Source organism: Jaculus jaculus, chromosome 12 (assembly GCF_020740685.1).
Source record: "Jaculus jaculus isolate mJacJac1 chromosome 12, mJacJac1.mat.Y.cur, whole genome shotgun sequence".
Classification (NCBI taxonomy): domain Eukaryota; kingdom Metazoa; phylum Chordata; class Mammalia; order Rodentia; family Dipodidae; genus Jaculus; species Jaculus jaculus.
Window position 1 is genome coordinate 13,402,342 of NC_059113.1, and position 22,779 is coordinate 13,425,120.

At 54.5% G+C, this 22,779-nt stretch overlaps 1 protein-coding gene across 3 annotated transcripts; it reads left to right on the forward strand.

The window, feature by feature from the left end:
* Window positions 1–17,139, forward strand: Pdlim2 (PDZ and LIM domain 2). Of its 3 annotated transcripts, none has more exons than XM_045131180.1 (10): window positions 1–112; window positions 1,439–1,533; window positions 2,263–2,414; window positions 5,362–5,431; window positions 5,544–5,692; window positions 5,860–5,938; window positions 11,701–11,783; window positions 11,961–12,085; window positions 13,942–14,059; window positions 16,013–17,139. In XM_045131180.1, exons 2-10 carry the CDS (start codon window positions 1,441–1,443, stop codon window positions 16,188–16,190), a joined length of 1,047 nt encoding a protein of 348 aa, XP_044987115.1. In that variant the 5' UTR covers window positions 1–112; window positions 1,439–1,440; the 3' UTR covers window positions 16,191–17,139. The 3 variants fall into 3 exon arrangements, with proteins under 3 accessions (XP_044987115.1, XP_004665859.2, XP_044987116.1); XM_004665802.2 differs by having other exon boundaries at window positions 2–112; window positions 11,958–12,085; XM_045131181.1 differs by having other exon boundaries at window positions 111–127; window positions 11,958–12,085.
* The last annotated feature ends 5,640 nt before the right edge of the window (window positions 17,140–22,779 follow it).

Below are 22,779 nucleotides of genomic sequence, written 5' to 3' on the forward strand. Positions count from 1 at the left end.
GGTCGGTCGGACGGACGGACGGCGGCAGCTGAGCTGCAGCGGCTGCTGGTACCCCGCGCTCCCTTCCTCCTTCCCTCCTTCCCTCCCCGAGCCCGGCCGCCCTGCCCGACAGGTGAGCCGCAGCCAGGTGAGCGCGCGCCCACCTGAGCACCCTCCGCGGGCCAGCTCTCGACTTGGGGAGGGGGGACCCTGCCCTCGGCCCAAAGCCCCTCTCCCTGCAGCCTGTGGGCACCCCACTGTTGGCCCGGATCTCCCCGTGACCCGGCCACTCCTCCTCCTGCAACCTCGGGCAGGGCCGGGGTACTTTGGCCTTGGTGGGAAGAAGGCTCTAGAACCGGGAGAGCCGGGCCTCTGGGGCCGTGCGGCCCGGAGTCCACTGGCCAGCTCAAAGGTCTGGGGACCTCAGGGCGTTCGCGGTCGTCCAGCGCCCAGCCAGGGACGTGGGGAGGGACCGCGGCTGGGCCTGGGTGACAGAGGAAGCCAATGTAGCTGGGGAGACCCGGCAAGCTTCTGGGTCCTGACGTTCTTGAGAAACTGGGCAGGACTTGCAGTCAGTCTCTGGATCTCCCCAGGGGCAGCCCCCCCCTCCCCCGGCATGGGTGCTGGACTGGGTGGTGCCCAGCCTGGCATTGCAGCTTCCTGCCTGGGTTGGCTCCTGGCTCCAGATCTCGAGGCTCAGGAAATCCTAGGAGGGCCTGGTCCGCAAGGACACTCCCTCGTGGGGCAGAGGGGGCTGTGGTCCCGCTGGCAGGCAGCATCTGCTGGCGGGCACTGGGGAGGGGGTGGGTGTGCCCACTGCGGCACATGAACCCTGGCTTCCTGGCTGGTGCTGTTCCGAGGGCAGCAACCCTCCAGAAGAGGTGGGGAGCGGCAGCTTGCCCACCCGCACCCCTTTGTCAGGGCTAGGCAGCCAAGTAGAGCCTCCCTCCGAAAACCTTGACCTGACCCCAGCCAGCCCCCCATCGGGCTAACTCCTTGCACAGTCTAGAAGGGCCACCCCTGTTCCTTGCTGTCCTGCTGTCAATCAGCCACGCTGTTCTCCTCCAGACTGGGGAGGAAGTACCTTGCGCTGTTGGTTTTGAGGACCGGAAGCAAGCCCTTGAGGGCCTTACCCTGGGTGCTGGAGGAGGGGGCTGGGAGAGAGGCGCTGCTCTATCTCCTAACCACCTGCTAGCCCCTTGGCACCCATCCTCCAAGTGCCTGCCTGGCAGCCTGGCATCAGAGACTGCAGCCATGGAATGGGGAGCTCGGTGTCACAGCTTCCCAGGGTTGGGGGGGAAGTGAGACTCTTGAATGAAGGCGGGACTTAATCACTTCCTCTACCGCCCCCACCTCCCAGCCCCTGCTGGGTAGCTCTGGGACCTGTCACCTCCCATCCCCCTTCTTCTTGGAGTACCCTGGGGGAGGCGGGCCCCACCTCTAGCCTTCTTTTCCCCAGGCATGGCACTGACCGTGGATGTCGTGGGCCCGGCGCCCTGGGGCTTCCGCATCACCGGGGGCAGAGATTTCCACTCGCCCATCATAGTGACCAAGGTAAGGGCTGGTTCAAGGAGATAAGGGGCTGCCCTCCGAAATTAAATTCATTACAGTAATTAAGTTCGTCTGCCTTGCTCTTCCTCGTGGATGCCTTTCTGTTTGGTTCTGGATTCCCAGGCCTGCTGCTGGAAATGTTGGCTAGGATACAGCTGGCCCTGTTGCCATGGGGATGTGGGGCACCCCCTCCCCACTTCAGGAAGGCTGTTGGGGTGAAAGGGAGTGGGCCAAAGAAGAACCTACCCTTTGCTTCTCTGGGCCTAGCCCAATACCTCCTGGCAGCCATTTGGGGTGGGTCTGTAGCCCCTGTGAGGTTTTGGCAGTTTCCACTCGACCGAGGCCCAGGCTGGGGAGCAGTCACGGGAAGGGTAGTGTGTAGGCAGCTACCTGCAAGGTGTGATTTGCTCGGGCAGGGTTCTCTACCCAGAAGTATTTCTAAGCTCAGTTCCTGACATCCTGCCATCACATTCCTTGGGAGGCCTCGGTTTGAATGCCAGTGGAGGAGGGGGGGCTGGGGTCCCACTTAAGCTTCAGAGGGATTAGCTAACTGGCTGGCTTGTCCATGGTGAAGGGCCGAGAAGGGGGTGTCAGAGGGTCAGTCCGGCTTCTGTGTTTCCTGGGCAGCAGGAGGAAATCCCTTCTGCTCGGTCTCTCCCAATCTCACCACTGTCTCAGCATGGGCGCTTAGTGCTGAAGCCTTACCGGGTGCTGGCTGCCTCACTCCTGTAGGTGACCGAGAGGGGCAAGGCCGAGGCCGCTGACCTCCGGCCCGGCGACATCATCCTGGCCATCAACGGGGAGCGTGCAGAAGACATGCTCCATGCTGAGGCCCAGAGCAAGATCCGCCAGAGTGCCTCACCCCTGCGACTCCAGCTGGACAGGTAGCTCCTCCACCTCTGCCCGGCCTGCCAACTGCTCCCCTGGCTCTTCCTTCCTCCACCTGCACACTGCCAGCCAGGCAGCCACCCTCGCTCCTGCCCACATCCCAGTGCAGCCCTAACGGGCCCTTCCTGCCAAGGCTCTTCCGGCACATCTTTGGGAAGATCCTGGGCTCTAGGCCGGCAGCAGGAGAGCAGAGGGGTTAGGGAGGGATGAGGGGGTGTCCTTGCGGCCAGCTGAATAAAGGTGGGCTCCAGGTTTGGCACGTAGCCGCAGGCGGGGTGGGGTGAGCTGGCACCAGGCACCTGGAAGCCCGGGTTTGACTGGTTCGCAAGAGTGTGAACAGGGAAGGGTGTGGGTGTAAAGTGGTACAAGACGCACTTCACACTGGGTCTCAGGACACTTGCCTCTGAGAAAGGGCTTTTGTGTAGATTCAAGTACAAACAGGAATTGGGGGCCTCATCATTCACAGGATTCATTATCTCTCTCCCCCCATTACTGTTCCTGATGCGAAGTATGAGTGTCTGCCGTATGAGTGTCGAGTCTGGTGGGTTGTGGGGGGGGGGGAACAGATGGCTCCTTGGGGTGCCAACATCCCAGTGAGTCACAGGTCAGGAATGTTGGGAGATCCCCTGGTCCAAAAGGTCCTCTGGGCAGCTCATCAAACTGAGTCAGATGCTCTCCATCTCTCCCTCTGCCCTGTGCCCTGTGCCCCGTGCCCCACTGTTAGGCTCGCTGCCAGCCCTGTGCCTGCATCTCTCCTCACCCGTGGTCCCACCTGTGGCGCTGCAGGGGCCGGCTCCCATGACCCTGGCTCCCTCCATGCCAGTCTACCCCTGAGTGTTTACAGAAATGGGACCCAGAGGAGGCAGGAACCTCATGGCATGTGGGAATGGGACCAAAATCCACAGGAGGCAGCAATCAGGGCGGGTCCTTCTGACGCCGTCACCACTCGTTCTCAGAGCCTTCTTGAAGGGACCTGGCAGTCAGGGAGGTGGGCCTGGCCAGCTCCGCACCAGGCAAGCCAAGGCTCTGGAAGTCTTCCTTCTTTCGCCCAGTTCCTCCCAGGAGCTCCTCCCTCCGCCCCACCCCCCACCCCAATCCCTCAGGCATTCAGAAGTTTTGGGGCAGGAAGCAGGGCTCTGGGCTGGACCTCCCCTCACTCTTACCCTCATCCTGCTCATCAGGGAGGCAAAGCCTCCCGCTGGCCAACCTCGCTGCAAGTGGCCAGATGTCCAAGAGTGGTGCGGTGTGCAGCCACGGTGCGGTGGTGGCGGAGGACGGTAGGCTTTCTGATGACCCTCCTTCAGCTTCCCCAGTGACCTCCCGTGCTAGGTTCCAGTGGCCCCACTGGGCAGCACTTTGGAAAGGTGTCTCCTGGGGTTAGAGGAGCCCTTTTGGTTAGCTGTCATTTGTTGTAGGCTAGGAGCTGGGCCTACTTGTCATTTTTTTTAAATTTATTTTTATTTATTTATTTGAGACAGAGAAAGGGGGACAGAGCGAGAATGGGTGCGCCAGGGCCTCCAGCACTGCAAACAAACTCCAGACGCATGTGCCACCCTGTGGATCTGGCTTCCATAGGACCTGGGGAATCGAACCTGGGTCCTTATTAGGCTTTGCAGGCATGCGCCTTAACCGCTAAGCCATCTCTCCAGCCCCCATACTTGTGACGTCAGATCTCCAGGACCTCTGGCTATGTGTCTGGAAGGGAAGCACAGGCTGGCTCCACCCTTTCTCTCGCAGTAAGGGTGCCTGGGGAAGGGACCCCAAGTGTCACCCGTAGTTTGACAAGCCCTGTCAGTGGAAGAGTGAACGTCTGGTCCAGCCACTGACAGGCTTCATTGCATTCATTCATCAACTCCCCCTCCCCAGAAGATGAAGAGGTGAGGGGGGCTGGAGATGTGGGTCAATGGGTAGAGTGCGTGTCTAGCAAGCATGAAGCCTTGAGTTCAAACCCCAGCACCTCATAAACCAGACATGGTTTACGGTGGTACATACCTACACTCTCAGCCCTTGGGAGGTATAAACAGAAGAAGCAGACGTTCAAGGTCAGTCTCAGCTACCTAGTGAGTTCAAGGTTACCCTCAGCTATATAGTGAGTTTGAGGTCAGCCTGGGCTACATGAAACTCTATCTCAAAACAAAGTCAAAAAGCACCGCTATCAACAAAGACGATGAAGGGCTTATTTTTTATTTTTATTGTTTGTTTTTCTTTGAGGTAGGGTCTCACTCTAGTCCAGGCTGACTTGGAATTCACTATGTAGTCTCTGGGTGGCCTCAAACTCACAGCAATCCTCTTACCTCTGCCTCCTAGTGCTGGGATTAAAGGCATGCGCCACCACGCCCAGCAATGAAGGGCTATTTCTAAGGAATTAGCCATCTTCACCAAAATTGATCTGCACAGCCATGCCAACCAGGGTCAGCCAAAAAAAAAAAAAAAAAAAAAGGCAGTAATGTGAGGTAATGTGAGACAGTTCTGATAAGGCTGAATTTATTGAACAATTTGCTGAAACTATGTCCTTTCTATGTCATGGAGTTGAACCCACCTCTCATAAGAAACGAAGCTGGCCCAGCGTGGTGGTGCACGTCTTTATTCCCAGCACTCGGGAGGCAGAGGTAGAAGGATCACTGTGAGTTCGAGGCCACCCTGAGACTACAGAGTGAATTCCAGGTCAGCCTGGGCTAGAGTGAGACCCTACCTTGAAAAACCAAAAAAAAAAAAAAAAAAAAAAAGAGAGAGAGAGAGAGAAATGAAGCAGGTCGTTGACAGGAGCTGTTGATTCTGAGCCTGGCAGTTAGAAGCTGGTGACTCCATGTCTAAATGTCCTGGGTACTTGGCTTAGTTGCGAGAGCCAGATCTGGGAATCGAGCTGCAGGATGGAGGGGAGGCCCAGCATGAGGGGAGGCCCAGCACCCTTGTGACGGTTCCCTCCCTTTGTTGTCCCGTCAGGTCTAGAGTTGCTTCTCCTGGGCAGACCAACGGCGATGGCTCCTTGGAAGTGCTGGCAGCTCGCTTCCAGGTAAGCAGGCCCTTCTGCCAGGAGCCCCAGGCCCTCTGAGTCCCCGTCCCCGGAGGGTGTGGCTAGGTGGGGCAGGACGGCACTTCCTCGGCCTCTCTCCATCTCTCCACAGGGCTCCCTGAGGACATGCCGTGACAGCCAGCCCTGTTTGAGGTCTGCCTACGCCAGCCCCACCTCCCTAAGCCCCAGGCCAGGCAGCCCCTTCACCCCACCTCCCACAAGCCCACTCGCCCTCTCTGGAGAGGCCATGATTGGTCGCAGGTGAGAGCAGAGGGTGGCCACCCTGACCACCTTGGCCACCCAGGCTGAGCCAGAGTCTTCAGTAGTTACATTTTGGGGACCCCAAGTTGTCCCCTTCTTCCCTCCTTGGGGCGGGCCATGTGGTGTCCTGCACCTACACCAGTCCCCCCCCCCCCCCGCCATTTCAGTTTCCAGAGTCTGACACACTCACCTGGCCTCGCTACTTCTGACCACTTACCCTATGGGGGCCGCCCTACAAGCCAACAGGTGAGGCTACCTGAGGGAAAGGGTTCTGTTTCCCATCCCACCGACTGCTTGGGGTGCCTCTGGGGTTGCAGGCAGCTTGTGATACCTGTGGGGCCCTTGGGACTATCTCCCAGCGACAAACATACCGCTCCCCTGAGCCAGGGAGGGCCACGCTCACTGTGCTTGAGGTCTTGCCCTGCTGGTGCCCAATCCCCTCTGTGCCCGTGGCCCCTCCTGCCCATGCTGGCCACCCTCCCTCCCACCAGCTTCCTCCCTTCCCAGTGTGTTTCTCTTGGGCTGTGGCTGAAATAGTTTCACTGCTGTTGTTGGGATGCGTCCCTCTCTGAGCTGGCTGTATCTCCCGAAGACATTCCTCCCCATTCCAAGCCCCCAACTCCCACCCCTAGCCCTTGGTTCTCCTCCCACTTGGGCCAGAGAACCCCCATGGGACTGTGTTTCTGCTGTGTGCTGCCCTGGGCCTGTTCTCTGTCTGTTCCCTTCTCTGCTGGGCCTCTCCCCCACCCCTGTCCCCCTGTCCCCGTGTCCACTAGTGACAGCTTGACACCCCCCCCCCAGTGGTATTTCTCCTCCCCGAGGGCAGTGGTGAGGAGGTGAGAGAGACGACAGTCCTGACCTCCTGCTGGGGACATGTCCCAGCCTTTGGGGTGAAAGGGATAAGGCCCAGCTGCTGGACTCTTACCTCTGGGTTGGTTCTGTGTTCTGGAGAACAGAGCCTTTGGGGTTTGCTGGAGCGGGGGAGTGAGGACTCTGGAATTGGAAGGGACAGGGCTGGTGACCAGCTGTGTGTCTGCCCCCTTGGCCAGCTGGGTGGGTCCTATGAGGAGAGGTGTGTTCTACAAGATGCCTGTCTCTAAAGAATTTAAGATGTGGTTGCCGAGATAAGCCAAGCATGCTGAACAATTTTGGAACAATTAAGCCAGCAGCAGTGCGGGATTAATTACAAAAGCAGGAGGCATTCTGGAAGAGGGAAGGAGAAACGGGGGCTGTGTGGCCTGAGAAGGCTTTGTCAGGAATGTTGCTGGACACTGGAGGGAGGATGGAATAGAGTTTCACTTAGAGAAGGAGAAGCAGTGGTCTGACATGGGGGGGGGGGGATGGAGAGGGACAGACATCCCACCCAGCAAGATCTGGCAAGTTTTTTGAGACAAGCCGGAAACGAACTTGGCCTGAGACTGGGAGACACATTCCTCTAGGCCACGCTGTCTCCTGAGGCTATCATCACACCAGGTCCCCGGTTGCTGACTTGCTATGGTGTCCTGGCCCAGGCAAGTAGGAATAAGGGTGGTGGTCCAGGCGAGCGAGCTGAGCTAGCGAGCAGCAGCCCCTGGGAGCTCATTAGAAATGGAGAACTCCCCGCCCCCACCTGGGCCCCAGCCTGCACCCAGGGAAGGAGGGAGGAAGAGGAAGGGTGCAGGACAGTGACCTGTGCTTTGGCTGTTAGAGGAGAGTGGCGAGCGGGTGGCGGGGACCCCTCGGCTCGTACCAGGGCTGCCGGGCTACTCAGAACAGGCGCCTTCCCCCCCTGCGCCTCGGAGCCTGGCTCCACGTCCTGCGCCGCCATCTCTGACCCCGAGATCCCCACCATGCTTCCTCCTTTCGCCAGCTGCTTTGTGCCAGGCATCCTGTGGGCTCTGGGCACAAACTTCTTAACCCCATTGGCCTTGTTCATGGGTGCAGGGGTCCTGGGTCCACGGCTCCCTCTTGCATCACTTCTTTGGGCATCTGAGAGGCTCCAAGTCACAGGAAGGAAGCGCATTTAGACTGGTTAATTTCCTAAGCGTGTTGACACTGCCCTGTCCCCACCCACCCCCACCTGTTGTTCATGACGATGATCTCCCTGGGCCCAAAACCATGCTGGGAGACGCACTCCCGAGGGGCAGGTGACGAGGGAGCCGCTTCCACGACTTGGAGGGGAACTGTGAAGGGTCCCCAGTTAGTGGCCTGGGATGGTGGTGGGAGGCAAGGGCAGGCCTTGCTTTCCAAGTGACAGTATTTGCTCCCCAGGAAAAGTTGTGGGCTGGAGCAGGCATGGGGTTAGGGGGGCCCTGGCTTTGCAGCTGTCTGGTGGCTGACTGAGGCTAGAGAGCTGGGGTGTAAGATGTCACCAGCCGTTTGGCAACTGCAAATGTCCCACTCTGGCCCTACCTTGGTGAGTCAATGACAAGAGACAATGTCACCTCTCCCCTAGGCTGGGAACCAGGATGTGGCTCCTGAAGGAGTCTGGGTAGGAGGGATGTCAGCCCTCCCTCCTCCTGGGCTGGTGTCCTACGTATGAGCTTGCTATCGTGCTTGGTCATGTGACATGGTCTTCTTGAGACTCTGAGGAGCTTTCCTGCAGTTTTCCTCACTATCCTTGGTAGCCATCCTGCCTCTGATGCCCAGGCAGCTTGGACTAACTGTGCCTCAGAGCACTGTAGCGAAGTACCCTGAAGGGGCAGTCGCTTAATTGGTAGAGTACTTGCTAGGCAATCACAAGGTTCAATCCCCAGTACTGCAATGGGGGGGGGGGGATAAAAAAAAGTCAAGAAGCACCAATAAATGCTAAAAATTGATGGATGAAATGTAACCAGGCTTAGTGGCCCACATCTATAATCCTAGTGCTTGTGAGGCAGAGGTAAGAGAATCTCTGCAAGGTGGAGGCCAGCCCCACTGTGATATCCTGTCTCAACACCCAAGACAGGGCTGGAGGGATGGCTTAGCTGTTAAGGCATTCACCTGCAAAGCCAGAGGACCCAGCTTCGATGCCCTAGGACCCACAAAATCCAGATGCACAAGGTGGCACATACATCTGGAGTTTGTGTGCAGTGGCTGAAGGTCCTGGTGTGCCCATTCTCTCTCAATCTCTCTCTCTCCCTCTTTTTCTCTCTCTCAAAAAAGAAAGAAAAAAAGAGCAAAGTAGAGTAGTACCAGCTGCTGCTTCAAGAGGGCTGGCAGGAAAGAGTCCTGGGCTATTTTCTGAAGATAGACTTTTTCACTTTTGGTTTAAGGTTTCATGCAGTGTTTATTTATTTATTTTGTTTTGGTTTCTGTTGTTTTCAGACAGTCTTTAGTCTTTTTTTTTTTTTTTCCAGGTAGGGTCTCTAGCCCAGGCTGACCTGAAATTCACTATGTAGTCTCAGGGTGGCCTCGAACTCATGGCGATCTTCCTACCTCTGCCTCCCGTCGCACCATGCCAGGCTTTTCTTTTTGGGGACAGAATTGATGCGCCAGGGCCTCAACCACTGCAATCAAACTCCAGACTCTTACACCACCCAGTGGGCATGTGTGACCTTGCACTTGCGTCAAGTGCATATGGCTTATGTGGGTTCTGGAGAAAGACTGGACATGGGTCCTTAGCCTTCACAGGCAGGTGCCTAAACCACTAAGCCATCACTCCAGCACATAGCACATGTCTCTTTTAAGCATATATGTATTTTTATTTATTTGTTTGACAGAGAAAAAGGGGCAGATATAGAGAGAATGGATGTGCCAGGGCCTCCAGCCACTGCAAACGAACTCTAGGTGCATGCACCATCTTGTGTATCTGGCTTTTGTGGGTCCTGGGGCATCACATCTGGGTCCCGTGGCTTTCCAGGCAAGTGCCTTAACCACCAAGCAATCTTTGCAGCCCTAGTGTCTCTCTATGTAGCCCAGGTTGGCCTGGGACTCACTATGTAGCGCAGGCTGGTTTTGGACTCAGAGTAAGCCTCCTATCGCAGCCTTTTCAGTGCTGGGATTACAGGCATGAGCCGCTGTGCTCAGGTCATGAAGGTTTTTGTTTTGTTTTTCAAATAAGGCAAAGGAGATTTATTGAGAAAAGGTGGAGAAGTCCCAACGTGCCAGGGAAAGAATGCTTAGGATTTCGGCTCACATCCAAAAAAGGAGAAAGAGAGAGAGAGAGAGAGAGAAAAAAAAAAAAAGGTTTAGCTTTCTGAGTTAGAACTCAGAGAAGCAGGCTGTGCAGTGAAGATCTGTGAACAACTGCCTCATCCAGTTTTGTTATTTTGTATTTTAGTTTATTTTTTATTTTTATTTTTTTAGGTAGGATCTCACTCTAGCTCAGGCTGACCTGGAATTCACTATGTAGTCTCAGGCTGGCCTTGAACTCATGACGATCCCCCTACCTCTGCCTCCCGAGTGCTGGGATCAAAGGCGTGCACCACCATGCCTGGCTCTAGTTTTTTTTTTTTTGATTTCTTTAATTTTGAGTTTATTTTTTTTCAGTGTAAGTCCTCATCTAGACAATCTGGATGAGCTTGGGAAAGGAGTATTGGACAACCATCTCAGGGCAGAGATGGGAGGAAGACAAAGTCAATTCTAAAATTCAGAGCCACAGAGGAAGCCAGCTGTGGTGGTGCACACCTTTAATCCCAGCACTAGGGAGGCTGAGGTAGGAAGATGGCTGTGAGTTTGAGGCCAGCCTGGGCTACAGTGAGATCCTGTCTCAAAAAAAAAAAAAAAGGGGGGGGTGAGGGGGTAGAACTGGAGAAATGGCTCAGCAGTAAAAAGCGCTTGCTTTCAAACCCTAACAACCATGGTTCAATTCCCCTATGTAAGCCAGATGCACAAAGTGGTACATGTGTCTGGTATTCCTTTGCAGTGGCAAGAGGTCCTGGTGCTCCTATTATGTCTACCTCTTTTTCCCTCGCAAATAAATAAATGCATAAAATTTTTAAAAAGCTACAGTGGCATAATGGGTCTAATTTAAAAAAAAAACGAATGAGCCCAGTGTGGTGGTGCATGCCTTTAATCCTAGCACTGGGAAGGCTGAGGTAGGAGGATTGCTGTGATTTCGAGGCCAGTCTGAGTGAATTCCAGATCAGCCTGGGCTAGAACAAGAGCCCACTTCAAAAAACAAACAAACCAAAAAACAAACGAAAATCACCGTGAGTTCAAGTCCACCCTGAGACTACAGAGTGAATTCCAGGTCAGCCTGGGCTAGAATGAGGCCCTATCTTGAAAGACAAAAACAAAACAAAAGAAAAACAAATACTTAAATGACCGCGGTGGTGCACGCCTTTAATCCCCGCACTCGGGAGGCAGAGGTGGGAGGATCACTGAGTGTGAGGCCAGCGTGGGACTAGAGTGAATTCCAATGTGGACGGCAACACGAGGGAAGAGGGTACCTAGGAGCAGGCCAGAAATGGGCCTTCAGGATTGACAGACCAGATTTCCAGGTCGAGAGCAAGTGGGGAAGCCAAGATGGATACGCAGCAGGGAGAGTGAGGAGCTCAGAACCTGGACCTCTTAGAGAGAGAGAGAGAGAGAGAGAGAGAGAGAGAGAGAGAGAGAGAGAGAGCAGCATAAGGCACTGAGAGCTTGTCCACCCCAGACTCTGGCTCCTGGGGGGCTTCTCCTTTTCCACTCCTTGATGTTTCCATGGCCTCCCCACAAAAGGATTGGTGCCCAGGTCTGGTGCCCAGGTCTGCTGCTGCTCCGTTCTGTAGAAGGGGATACTGAGTCCAGAGGGTCACATCTTTGAGGACAAGTACCAGTTGCAAGGACTGTGCCTAAAGGACGTCAGCGTCAGCGCGGAACCCACCCTCTGGTGTCGTTCTTGCCCAGTCCCGTTAGAACCCAGGCGTCTCTGCCCAGCTGGATCCCAGCATCCTTGGTGGTGCGGCTCTGAGAGCCGGGCACGGTGCCCATGGCTCACAGGCGGCCCGTGGGCCGGCGGGGGCCGGGCGCCCCCTGGCGTTGGCTCTGGGGCGCAGCAGCTGGTGGCGCCCGTGTGGCCTTCGCTGGACGCCGCTGACTCCTCCCTGGCTGCTCTCCTCCCACAGGCCGGCCTCGGCCGCGCTGGCGATTCTGCTGTGCGGGTGCTGCCGCCTTCCCCCGGGCCCCGGTCCTGTAGCCCCAGGTTCAGGTACCAGCCGACCCTGCAGGGGTGGGTGGACCCCTGGAGGGGGACAAGTGGTTGTTGGGTTCCCCCCCCCCCCAGAGGGATGGGAATCTCTCCACCCCTGAATCTGCCCATATTCTTCTTCGGGTCATGACACACCCCAGCACTGGGCCCTCATTCTCTCTGACCCCTCTCCAGCAGCGCGGACCTGGAGGAAGACTCCGAGGTATTCAAGATGCTGCAGGAGAACCGAGAGGCACGCGCTGCCCCGCGGCAGTCCAGCTCCTTTCGGCTTTTGCAGGAGGCCCTGGAAGCTGAGGAGAGAGGTGAGGCCCTGGGTTCTGGCAAGGGAAGGAGAGTCCTCTAGACTGCCAGGACTAAATAAGTAGCATTTCTTTTCTTTTCTTTTCTATTTTGGTTTTTCAAGGTGGGGTCTCACTCTAGCCCAGCCTGACCTGGAATTCACTATGGAGTCTCAGGGTGGCCTCGAACTCACAACGGTCCTCCTACCTCTGCCTCCCGAGTGCTGGGATTAAAGGCGAGCGCCGCCATGCCCGGCTAGAAATAGCATTTCTTAAGGGCTCATTTCTGGGCCAGAGACCAGAGGTACCTACTTCAAGCTCTGGTCCCAGTTGCTGCTTTTTTAAGGAGCTCATTAGCTAACGTCAGGGTTACCAGGTATGCACTCAGAAAGTGGTGCGTGGTGCCAGCTCAGCGTGACAAGGGGGGGGGTACTAGGCTGGGTCTCCAGGGAGGGCCTCTCGGAAGAAGAGAGATTTGAGTTGGCCCTTAAAACAACAATTAAGACTTCAACAAATGGGCTTAAGAGACTGTGGCCTGGCTGGAGCACTGTGGAATGTAGGGGCCGGCAGCCAGAGGCCTTTGGGTGTGGGCACGAGAGAACAGCCTGGCCTGGGAGCGAGGATGGTGGCCGAGAGAGCAAGTCATCATGGCAAGGGCTTTAGGAGGCAGGCTGAGGAGCGCCCTTCCCTGAGAGAGTCCCTCAGGCTGTCATGCCAGGCAAGATGCCCAGCAAATAATACAGATCGTGCAGGGTTACTGTCAGCTACCCATTTGCCCCCAAAAAACCACTGACAAGGCCGTCCGTGGAGCAGATATGTGCCCAGTGTGGGGACCAAAGGTAGTCACCTACTGTGACTCTTCTTCTGAGGAGCTCTGTTTATGGGGACAGATGGGACTGGGTGGCTCCCATGCAAGTAGATGCTGTGGTGGGAGGCATCAAAGGATGCTGTTCAGAGCAGCACACGGGGAGCTGCTGCCTCGGTCAGGGGAGGGAGGGAGGGAGAAGAGGGCAGGGCGGGCGGGGCGTTTTGGAATAGCAGCATGGCATGTCCCTGGAGGCTGGTTCCAGTCCTGCCGTGTGGCTCACAGAGCTGTTTGCAGGGACATGGGGAACTGGGCAAGAAGGGTTAGAGCAAATCCTACCTTTCCTGCCTCTGAGGTCTCTGAGGCCAGGGAAGAGGAACGCAGACGCAATTTGACTTTATGGGGTGCCTGAGACTCTTAGCTGAAGTGGTGACAGTAGCTGCCCAGTGCCTCTGGTCTCCATCCTGGCGTTTGGGTCAGCTCAGATGCAATGGCGCACGTACAAGCCCTTTCAAAGCTGTGCGAAGGCACGGTGGTGCTTCTGTGACCTGACATTGTCTGTTCATGTCACCATGACTGGCTTTCAGTAAAGGAAGACCTGCTTTGACTGTCAGACAGACACTTGGCACACATTCTCCCAGGTTGCTTTGGAAGGAGAACAGGCTTCATGCCCTCCCTTCACCTCAGCCAAGAGTCTGTCTTGGTCACTTTCCTCCTGACCTGCTTACAGACACACGTGAAAGCATGCTTTCTTAAAAAAAAAATGATTTGCATGTGTGTGTGGGGGGGGTGGCGGGGTGCATGCCAGGGACTCTTCCCACTGCAAACCAACACTAGATGCTTGTGCCACTTTTAGCATCTGGCTAACCTGGTAGACCGAGAATTGAACCTGGGGTCTGCAGGTTAAAGTTGCCTTTAACCACTGGGCCGTCTCCCCAGCACCTGAAAGTGTGCCTTTTGCGGTCAGGATGGGAGCAGCTGGGGAGAGACTGCGGGGGTCACTAAGTATAACGCAACGCCACCGTGGGCGGATGAATGAACTTTCATAGGTCTGTCCATCATCTGCCTCTCCCAGGTGGCACACCTGTCTGCCTGCCCAGCTCACTGAGTCCCCAGGCCTCCCTGCCCACCTCCAGGGCCCTGGCCACCCCACCGAAGCTCCACACCTGTGAGAAATGCAGTACCAGCATCGCGTGAGTATAGACGTGCCCTGGGGGCATGGGCTGGCAGGCAACACTGGGCGGTCAGTCAGGGGCCCTGGGGGGAAGCCAGCCAAGTGTCTTCATACTCAGAATAAGCGCCGGGTGAGCTGCTTCCTGCCCGTCCCCTCCCCCGTTTCCTCCCCTCTCCCCAGAGAAATGAGAAATGCTACTTTCTTTGGTTTCTCTGCCATATTCTTCCAGCCACTGAAAATCTGCCCCCAGATGAGCCTACCTCCTTCTGGAACCCTTCCTCCCACAACATCCCCGCCCCTCCCCATGAATTTCTCAAATACTGGCATTGAGGGTTGGGCGACTTGGTTTGGGCAAATCATGGTCTCTCCGGCTGCAGTTTTCTCATCTACATAATGCGATGGTGTCCCACCTTGGAGGAAAGTGAGAGAAAACCAGCTTGCCTGAGCGGCTTTCCCTGGAGCCCTCCTCCCAGTCCGTGGAGGGTTTGTGAAGCACAGAGCTCAGTCCAGACCCTGGGTGCCCTCCTCAGGAAGCCACTGGAACCGAGAATGTGCACTTCTGATTTTGTCACCTTTGTGAGGCTGCCAGTCCCGATCTAGGGCCACTTTGAGATTAAAATTCCAGGGGGTATAGATGGGTGTGTTGGTACATGCCTTTAATCCCAGTGCTTGGAAGGCTGAGGTGGAAGGATCACTGTGAGTTCCAGGCCAGCCTGGGCTACAGAGTGAGCTCCAGGTCAACACAGGATGGAGAGAAACACTGCCTCAAAAAAAAAAAAAAATCCGCCCCTGCCTAGGGGATGTCTAGGAATTTTTCCATGTGGGAAGAATGTCTGCCTGTTTGTTTGTTTGTGTCTTTCTTTCTTTCTTTCTTTCTTTCTTTCTTTCTTTCTTTCTTTCTTTCTTTCTTTCTTTCTTTCTTTCTTTCTTCTCCTCCTCCTCCTCCTTCTGTTGTTGTTCCAGGGTCTGCTAAGTAGTCCAAGCTAGCCTCAAATTGATCTGTTCCTGTCTTCCTAATGCTAGGATAACAGCCAAGCACCACCATTCCTGGCCCAAAGAATGACCTTTCTCCTCCTTCTTTTTTTCTTTTTTTTTGGGGGTGGGGTCTCACTCTGGTCCAGGCTGACCTGGAATTCACTATGGAGTCTCAGGGTGGCCTCGAACTCTTGGCGATCCTCCTACCTCTGTCTCCCGAGTGCTGGGATTAAAGGCGTGCGCCACCACGCCCGGCTCTTTCTTCTTCTTCTTCTTCTTCTTCTTCTTCTTTTTTTAAAAGTTATTTTGTTCATTTTTATTTATTTATTTTGAGAGCAACAGACAGAGAGAGAAAGGCAGATAGGGAGAGAGAGAATGGGCGCGCCAGGGCCTCCAGCCACTGCAAATGAACTCCAGACGTGTGCGCCCCCTTGTGCGTCTGGCTAATGTGGGTCCTGGGGAATCGAGCCTCGAACTGGGGTGCTTAGGCTTCACAGGCAACCACTTAGCCACTAAGCCATCTCTCCATCCCTCTTTTTTCTTTTTAAGAAATATTTTATTTATTTATTTGATAGAAAAAGAGGAAGAGAGAGAGAGAATGGGCGTGCCAGGGCGTCCGACACTGTAAACTCCAGATACATGCGCCACCTTATGCATCTGGTTTACATGGGTACTGCTGGGGAATCAAATCCGGGTCCTTAAGCTTTGCAGGCAAGCGCCTTAAGTGCTAAGCCTTCTCTTTCCAGCCCTCTTTTCTGCTCTTGATTAGGATTCCTGGTGGGTGTTTCGGGGTGTTGTTAATGCTAGTGTTAGGGCTGATGAAATGAGCGGCCTGAGGAAAGCTTGGGAGTCCGGCTCCCGAGAAGATTGTTGTGTCCCAGGTCCTGACTGTCTGGGACCCAGGCTCGCTGGGAAAGATGGCCTCATATCTGGTCTTCCTGTCCTCTTGTCGCTCTCCTGAGGTTGATGCCCCTCCCTCTTTCCCCCCTCCCCGCAGGAACCAGGCTGTGCGCATCCAGGAGGGGCGGTACCGACACCCTGGCTGCTACACCTGCGCCGACTGTGGGCTGAACCTGAAGATGCGTGGCCACTTCTGGGTGGGCGACGAGCTGTTCTGCGAGAAGCACGCCCGCCAACGCTACTCGGCGCAGGGCACCCTCAGCTCTCGCGCCTGAGCCCCGTGGCACTCCGCCCATCTCCACTCACAGCATCTGCACGCATGGCCATGTGGAGAGCAAGTTGGCAGGGAAGGGGCAATAGCAGGTGGTGGCTCTTACACGAACTAAGGTTGGGGACCCTGAGGCCCCTTTGTCCTCGCTGGGTGAGGCCAGGGCCTGGGACTCATCTCGGGCTGCGGGTGCCAAGGGCACTGCCACTCTCTTGGGCCTTTCTCCTGCAGGACAGGTGCTACGCTACAGGCTGAAGGGGCCACTGTGTTTGCTACCTTTATAGACAGGGTAGCACACAGGTGGAAGTGTCTAGAAGGAGAGGGGTAGGCCCCTGATTAATGATATTCACTATGCAAGATTTTTGACATATGAGCTCTATAATATAAATATATACACGTGGACAAAAGGACCTGGTGGTGTTCTTTTCCCTTCCCTGGCCCTTGGTAGGAGCTACTTGCCTCTCTTCTGCTCATTTTACCATAAACGGTCCCTGTTCACCTCCCTCAATCCCCTCTGGTACATGCCTTGGTGTAGAGGCTCCTTTCTTCTTTCTCTTTTTATTTTATTATTTGATTTTATTTTTACAGAGAGTAAGAGAGAGAGATAGAGGGAGAATTGGTGAGCAAGGGCTTCAACCACTTTTAAGTGCACTCCGCACGCGTGCGCCACCTAGTGGGCATGTGTGACCTTGCACTCACCTCACCTTTGTGTGTCTGGCCACCGTGGGATCTGGAGGGTCGAACATGGATCCTTAGGCTTCTCAGGCAAGCGCCTTAACTGCTAAGCCATCTCTTCAGCACCCCCTTTTTTTGAGACATGTAACCCAGGCTGGCCTCCAACTTACACCCTTACTGCATCAACCTTTTGTTTCTTGCCACCAGGTGTAATGGCTTGTTTCTTTAAGTTGGGATATGTGATTCTTTGACCCTTTTATAAAGATGCTCATTTATGTGAATGCTCCATCATTCTTGGAGGGGGGCGGGTTTCTTACCTGGATCCTTGGGAAGGAGCAGGAACAGAGGGGCAAGGGAGGGAGGGCTTCTTGGAAAGACAATCTCCCTCAGCCTTAGTAGGCAATGGGCTGGGCCTTCCCCCTCATTCTGTTAAGTGTGGATGTCCCCACACTGACTGAAAATGGACACAGATATACAGAGTGGGAAGGAGAAGGGACCCAGAGGTGGGGCTGGTGGAGGAACATGAGTTATAAAGCTGCATATGCCTCAGGTCATCTGCTCTGTTTAGAACAATCATTGATCACTAATGATAACCTTAGACTACAATACTGCAATGATGACCACTGTTCATCATGGGCCCGTTCTCTGGGCCAGGCGGGTCTGCTCACTCCTGCCCCCTTCCATGGGAAACTGCTGGTTTTGCTCAGTTGAAGAAAATCCTGTGAATGTGACCAGAGCTCTCTGCCCTGAGTATGGTGCATTTGAGAAAGGAGGGCCAAAAAGAGAAAAAAAAAAGGAAAAAGAGAGAGAAAGGAGGGTCAGTGATCTGCAGGCCTCTGCTTGTTATGGTGCTCATGTACATTATGTGTGGTGTTCATGCGAGAGCAAACGTGTGCATGTACTGGTACATGTGCACATATGTTGGTATGCATGTGGAGGCCAGAGGTCAACAGTGGGCGTCTTCCTCAGTTGTTCTCTCCATTTTTTTTTTTTTTTTATTCAAGGTAGGGTCTCATTCAAGCTCATGCTGACCTGGAATTCACTATGTAATCTTAGGGTGGCCTCGAATTTATGATGATCCCATCTGCCTCCTGAGTGCTGGGATTAAAGGCGTGTACCACCACGCCCCACAGCTCTCCCCATTCTTTTTTTTTTTTTTTTTTTTTAGTATTTTATTTATTTGAGAGAGAGAAAAAGAGGCAGACAGAGAGGCATGGAAAAAATGGGCATGCCAGAGCCTGTAGCCACTACAAATGAACTCCAAACACATGCGCCCCCTTGTGCAGCTGGCTTACATGGGTCCTGGTGAATCGAACCAGGGTTCTTAGGCTTTGCAGGCAAATGCCTTAACTGCTAAGCCATTTCCCCAGCCCATCCCCATTCTTATTTAGTTAGTTTGGAGCAAGGTCTCGCTGTAATTCAGGCTGACATGGAACTCACTCTGTAGCCCAGCCTGGCCTTGAACTCATGGCAATCCTGTTACCTCAGCCTCTCACATGCTGGGATTAAAGGCATGCGTCACCACACCTGTAGCCACCTTGTTTTATGAGTCAGGGTCTCCCATTGAATCCAGAGCTCGCTGATCTGGCTGGATAAACTAGACAGCAAACCTGCCAGATTTGACTGTCTCCGCCTCCCTGGGGCTGGGGTTACAGGAACACACCCTTGCCCCCAGCTTTTGTGTGTGTATTGAAGATCTGAACTCAGGTTCTCATGTTTGTTTGGCAAGGGCTTTGTTGCTAATTCATCTCGTAAACCCCTTAAGCCCCTGATTATTTGAGAGAGAAAAAGGGAGGGGGAGAGATAATGGGCATGCCAGGGCATCCAGCTACTGTAAATGAACTCCAAGTGCATGTGCCACCTTGTGCACCTGGCTTATGTGGATTCTGGGGAATTGAACCTGGATCCTTTGGCTTTGTAGGCAAGTGCCTTAACTGCTAAGCCATCTCTCCAGCTCCTGTTTTTTTGTTTTTTTTTTTTTAAACCTCATTCATTAACCACCCCCAGAGAGTTCTAACCCCAGAGAGTATTTCAGAAAGTTCTCCAGGTGTTATTAGATGTTCCAGCCAAGCCCCCTGTCACCCCCCCCACCCCCGTCAGCCTAGGAGGGAAGGCAGCCTGAACTTTATTATAATTTCCAAGGTAGGGTCTCCCTCTAGCCCAGGCTGACTTGGAATTCACTATGTAGTCTCAGGGTGGCCTTGAACTCATGAACTCGAGGCATCTGCCTCCCCAGGCTGGGATTAAAAGGCGTGTGTCACCACACCAAGCTCTGAGCCTTATTTTCACAGGAGATCAAAGCTGGCTTTGGAGGGTGGGGTCTGATGGCAGCCTGGTGCTACCTGGCACTTTGAGAAAAGGATCTTGGCAGAGACTGTTGCCTCCTTGGGCATCTGTGGATATAATTTACACTTTGATATAATCATCTCACCTTTTGTTTGGATGGCTGCCTGAGGATGAGCCTGTGTTTTTATAGAAGAGATCAAGGCAGGTTGATTAGCTGGCAGGCTCAGCAGTCTGGCAGCCAGAATGTCGGGGGTGGGGGGGGTGGGGGGGGGAAAGATGGTCTTTTTGGCACCACCTAGTGTCCAGTGCTGCTCACTCAGGGGGCATGCACACACAAGGAAAACTGGGCTCACTAAGTAATCATTATATTTGGGCTTTGGCATAGTGGGGATGCAAAAAGCTAAAGCAGGGCCGCTGGAAGACAGGGTGACCAATTAATGCTCAGCTTTAGAGAATTGGCTGCTGGGGGTCCTGAGCTAGGACTTGAGCCTTGAATGCCAGGTTCTGTTTGTACTTTGCCTTGAGGTTAAGTGACAGGTTGGGAAAGGTAGGTTGGACCGTTGATAAGGTTAGATTCCCCACCCAGAAAACCATGTGGGCCAGTGGTGGTGGCATAAAGCGTAGAGGAGGACAAGTGGGGCACAGGGACACCTAGGAAGGCTGAATGGACACTAGCTACAGTCTACCGCTGGCCCTTGTCCCTTTCTTATTTATTTTTATTGGTGTGCGCGCGTACACACACATTCATGTCAAGGCACATGCGTGGAGGCTGGAGGGTAACTCTGAGGGGTCTCTGCTCCGCCTTCTTTGAGACAGGGTCTCTTGCTGCTGCAAATGAACTTTGAGAGTGCAAAGGGAACATCAGACTACCTGGCCCATGGGCTCCCCTGGCTGTGCCTCCCATTGTCCTAGGCACATTAAAATCACAGTTGCTTGTCACTTGGCAACTGGCTGAGGAATTGAACCCCATCTGGCAGGCTTTGTAAGCAAGCACCTTTAACCGCTGAGCCATCTTCCCAGCCTCATTCTTTACTTGTATTCCTGCCCTATCTCCACCCCAAGCCAGCCAGCCATGAGTTCCCATTCCTCTGACCCAGGACACCCCATTGGTGCAACTGTACTTTGTACTTCTGCATTAAAAAAAAAAAAAAAAAAAGGCTAGGCGTGGTGGTGCACACCTTTAATCCCAGCACTCGGGAAGCAGAGGTAGGAGGATCACCATGAGTTCGAGGCCACCCTGAGACTACATAGTGAATTCTAGGTCAGCCTGAGCTAGAGTGAGACCCTACCTCGAAAACCCAAAAATAAATAAATAAATAATTTTTTAAAAAAGTAAGTTCAGAGCTGGGCATGATGATATACGCCTTTAATCCCAGCACTTGGGAGGCCGAGGTAGGAGGATCCCTCTGAGTTCAAAGCCAGCCTGAGACTACAGAGTGAGTTAGAGTGAGACCCTATGTTGGAAACAACAACAAAAAAGAGGTCAGATATGAAAGACTTGAGTTAGAAGCGGCCAAAGAAAGTATGTAATGAACCACCCTTCGGACAGCTGGGAGTGATTCTCTCAAAGTTATATGACAATGGCCAACCTAGAGCCCTCTGCAGGTACTAGAGATATTTTAGATGTTCAAATTGCACTGTCACATCTCAGTGACAGGCACTGCTGTCATCCTGTTCTACAGATGGAGGTTAAGTAACTGGCCCTGGGACTCGTAGCTGGTAAGGGGAGAGGTCAGGAATGAAACCACAGCCTGCCTCTAGGTCCTTCCCCAGGGCTGAGCTCAGCACCGAGTTTGCAGGAAGCTGGCTTCCTGAAGCCCGGGCTTCCCCACTGGATGCGGAAGGGCCAAAGGCAGGGATGGCCAGCTTGATGAACGGCTTTCCCGGGGTCATCTTCTGTCCCAGGAATCCAGAGAAGCTCGTCTTTGTGGGCAGTCCTTCAGCATCAGGCAGAGGACTCTCCTGGTGGAGGAGGCAGGAAGACAAAGGCAGCCGGTTATGCAAGGCCTTCGAGCTGAGAGGTGAAGGACTAGCAGGGTTCTGGACTTGAGACAGCCATAGACCATCAGAAGGCGGACGAGGAAGGAAGTCTGGCCCACTTTGTCAGATCAGGAACCCAGGAGAGGTCTATTTACTCTTGAGCTGGCCAAGCTACCACGAAGGGGTGGGGCCCGTGCTGGGAGGGGAGGGAGGGGAGTGTACGTCGGTGTGTGGGGGGGTTCTTTGAGCCACACACAAAGCTTTGTGCTGGGACACAGCATTCCTGCTGGCGTGGTTTCCTGTTTCTAGATGCATTCCTGTCGTCACGGAGAATACTTGGAATCTGGGCCCCACATTCTCCAAATTCACGGCAAGATCTGGCAAAGGCTCCCCCCCCCCCCACCACTTTTATCTCCCTAGCCTCACCTTGAAGGATAGAAGCCATCTGGTCTGGCTGGAGAGCTTCTTGCCCCACATCATCTTGGACAGTTCTGATAGGCCCGACATCCCTCATTGTATTTGGAGGAGGATGGGGGTGGGCAGCCCAAGGGACCCACGGCTACCAGGGAATGGCTTGGGTCCGAACACCAAGGTTTTGAAGACCGCAGGTAACAAGGATTCAGGCATGCTAGGGACTTGGCTGTGGGCGCCTCACTTTCCGGATTAAAAAAAAAAAAGTATATATTTATTTATGAGAGAGAATGCGAGGGCCAGGGCCTCAAGCCACCGCAGACGAACTCCAGATGCATGCGCCCCCTTGTGCATCTGGCTTATGTGGGTCCTGGAGAGTCGAACCGAGATCCTTTGGCTTTGCAGGCAAACGCCTTAACGGCTAAGCCCCAGTTTCCGGATTTTATAAAGTTCTAAAATCCATCACTGGTGCCTCTCTGCTGGCGGCATCAGCGGAGGGTGTTTGAGGATGGGTTCAAGAAGGAGCAAGAATGAAGAGGGTGGGCAGAGGGCTCTTAGCTAAGGACAGCTTCCTCCGGGTCCCCAGGGCCCTCCTCCCGCTACCCAGGTGCTAGTTACCACGTCCGCGAGCTCCTTTATCTGCCTCCGGGGGATTTGGGATCAGCTAAGATCTTCCCAGCCCTATCCCCTCCTACGAGAGGGGATATTTTCTTCCAATCCCCCAGTCCCATCAGGCTGTCACGTCATCGGCAGCTGTCTGGGCTCCTTTAGGATGGGGCGGGATTGGAATCCCATGGGGCCAGGAGGGCTGGTGGCTAGGGACCGGGAAACGGTTAGACTTCCGCCCAGCCTGCAGGCAGTCCCCGGGCTGCAGGCTCACCTCTTGCCCAGACCCTGAAGACTCGGCCATCCCCTAGCTTTCCAGAGGCACCCCGAAGATAAGAAAGGGAATTGGGCCAGGTAGTCCCGGACACCGAGCACCCCCGCAGTAATGTGAAGCACGCGGGACCCTTCCTCCTTTTTTTTTTTTTTCCTTTCCCCCTTTTCTTTCCCAGGCTTCTGACGGTCCCAAGCCACACAGCTGGGAGCGCCGGACGCTGTCCCCATCTGCCTGCACGTGGGGCTCCATTTCCTTCCGGGCTCCTGTCCAGTCCACCTCCTGCACCCGAGGGATCCAAGTCTGCAGCAGGAACCCAGCCCGCGCGTGCAGCCGGAGGGTCTCTGACCCTCGCCCACCAGCCCAG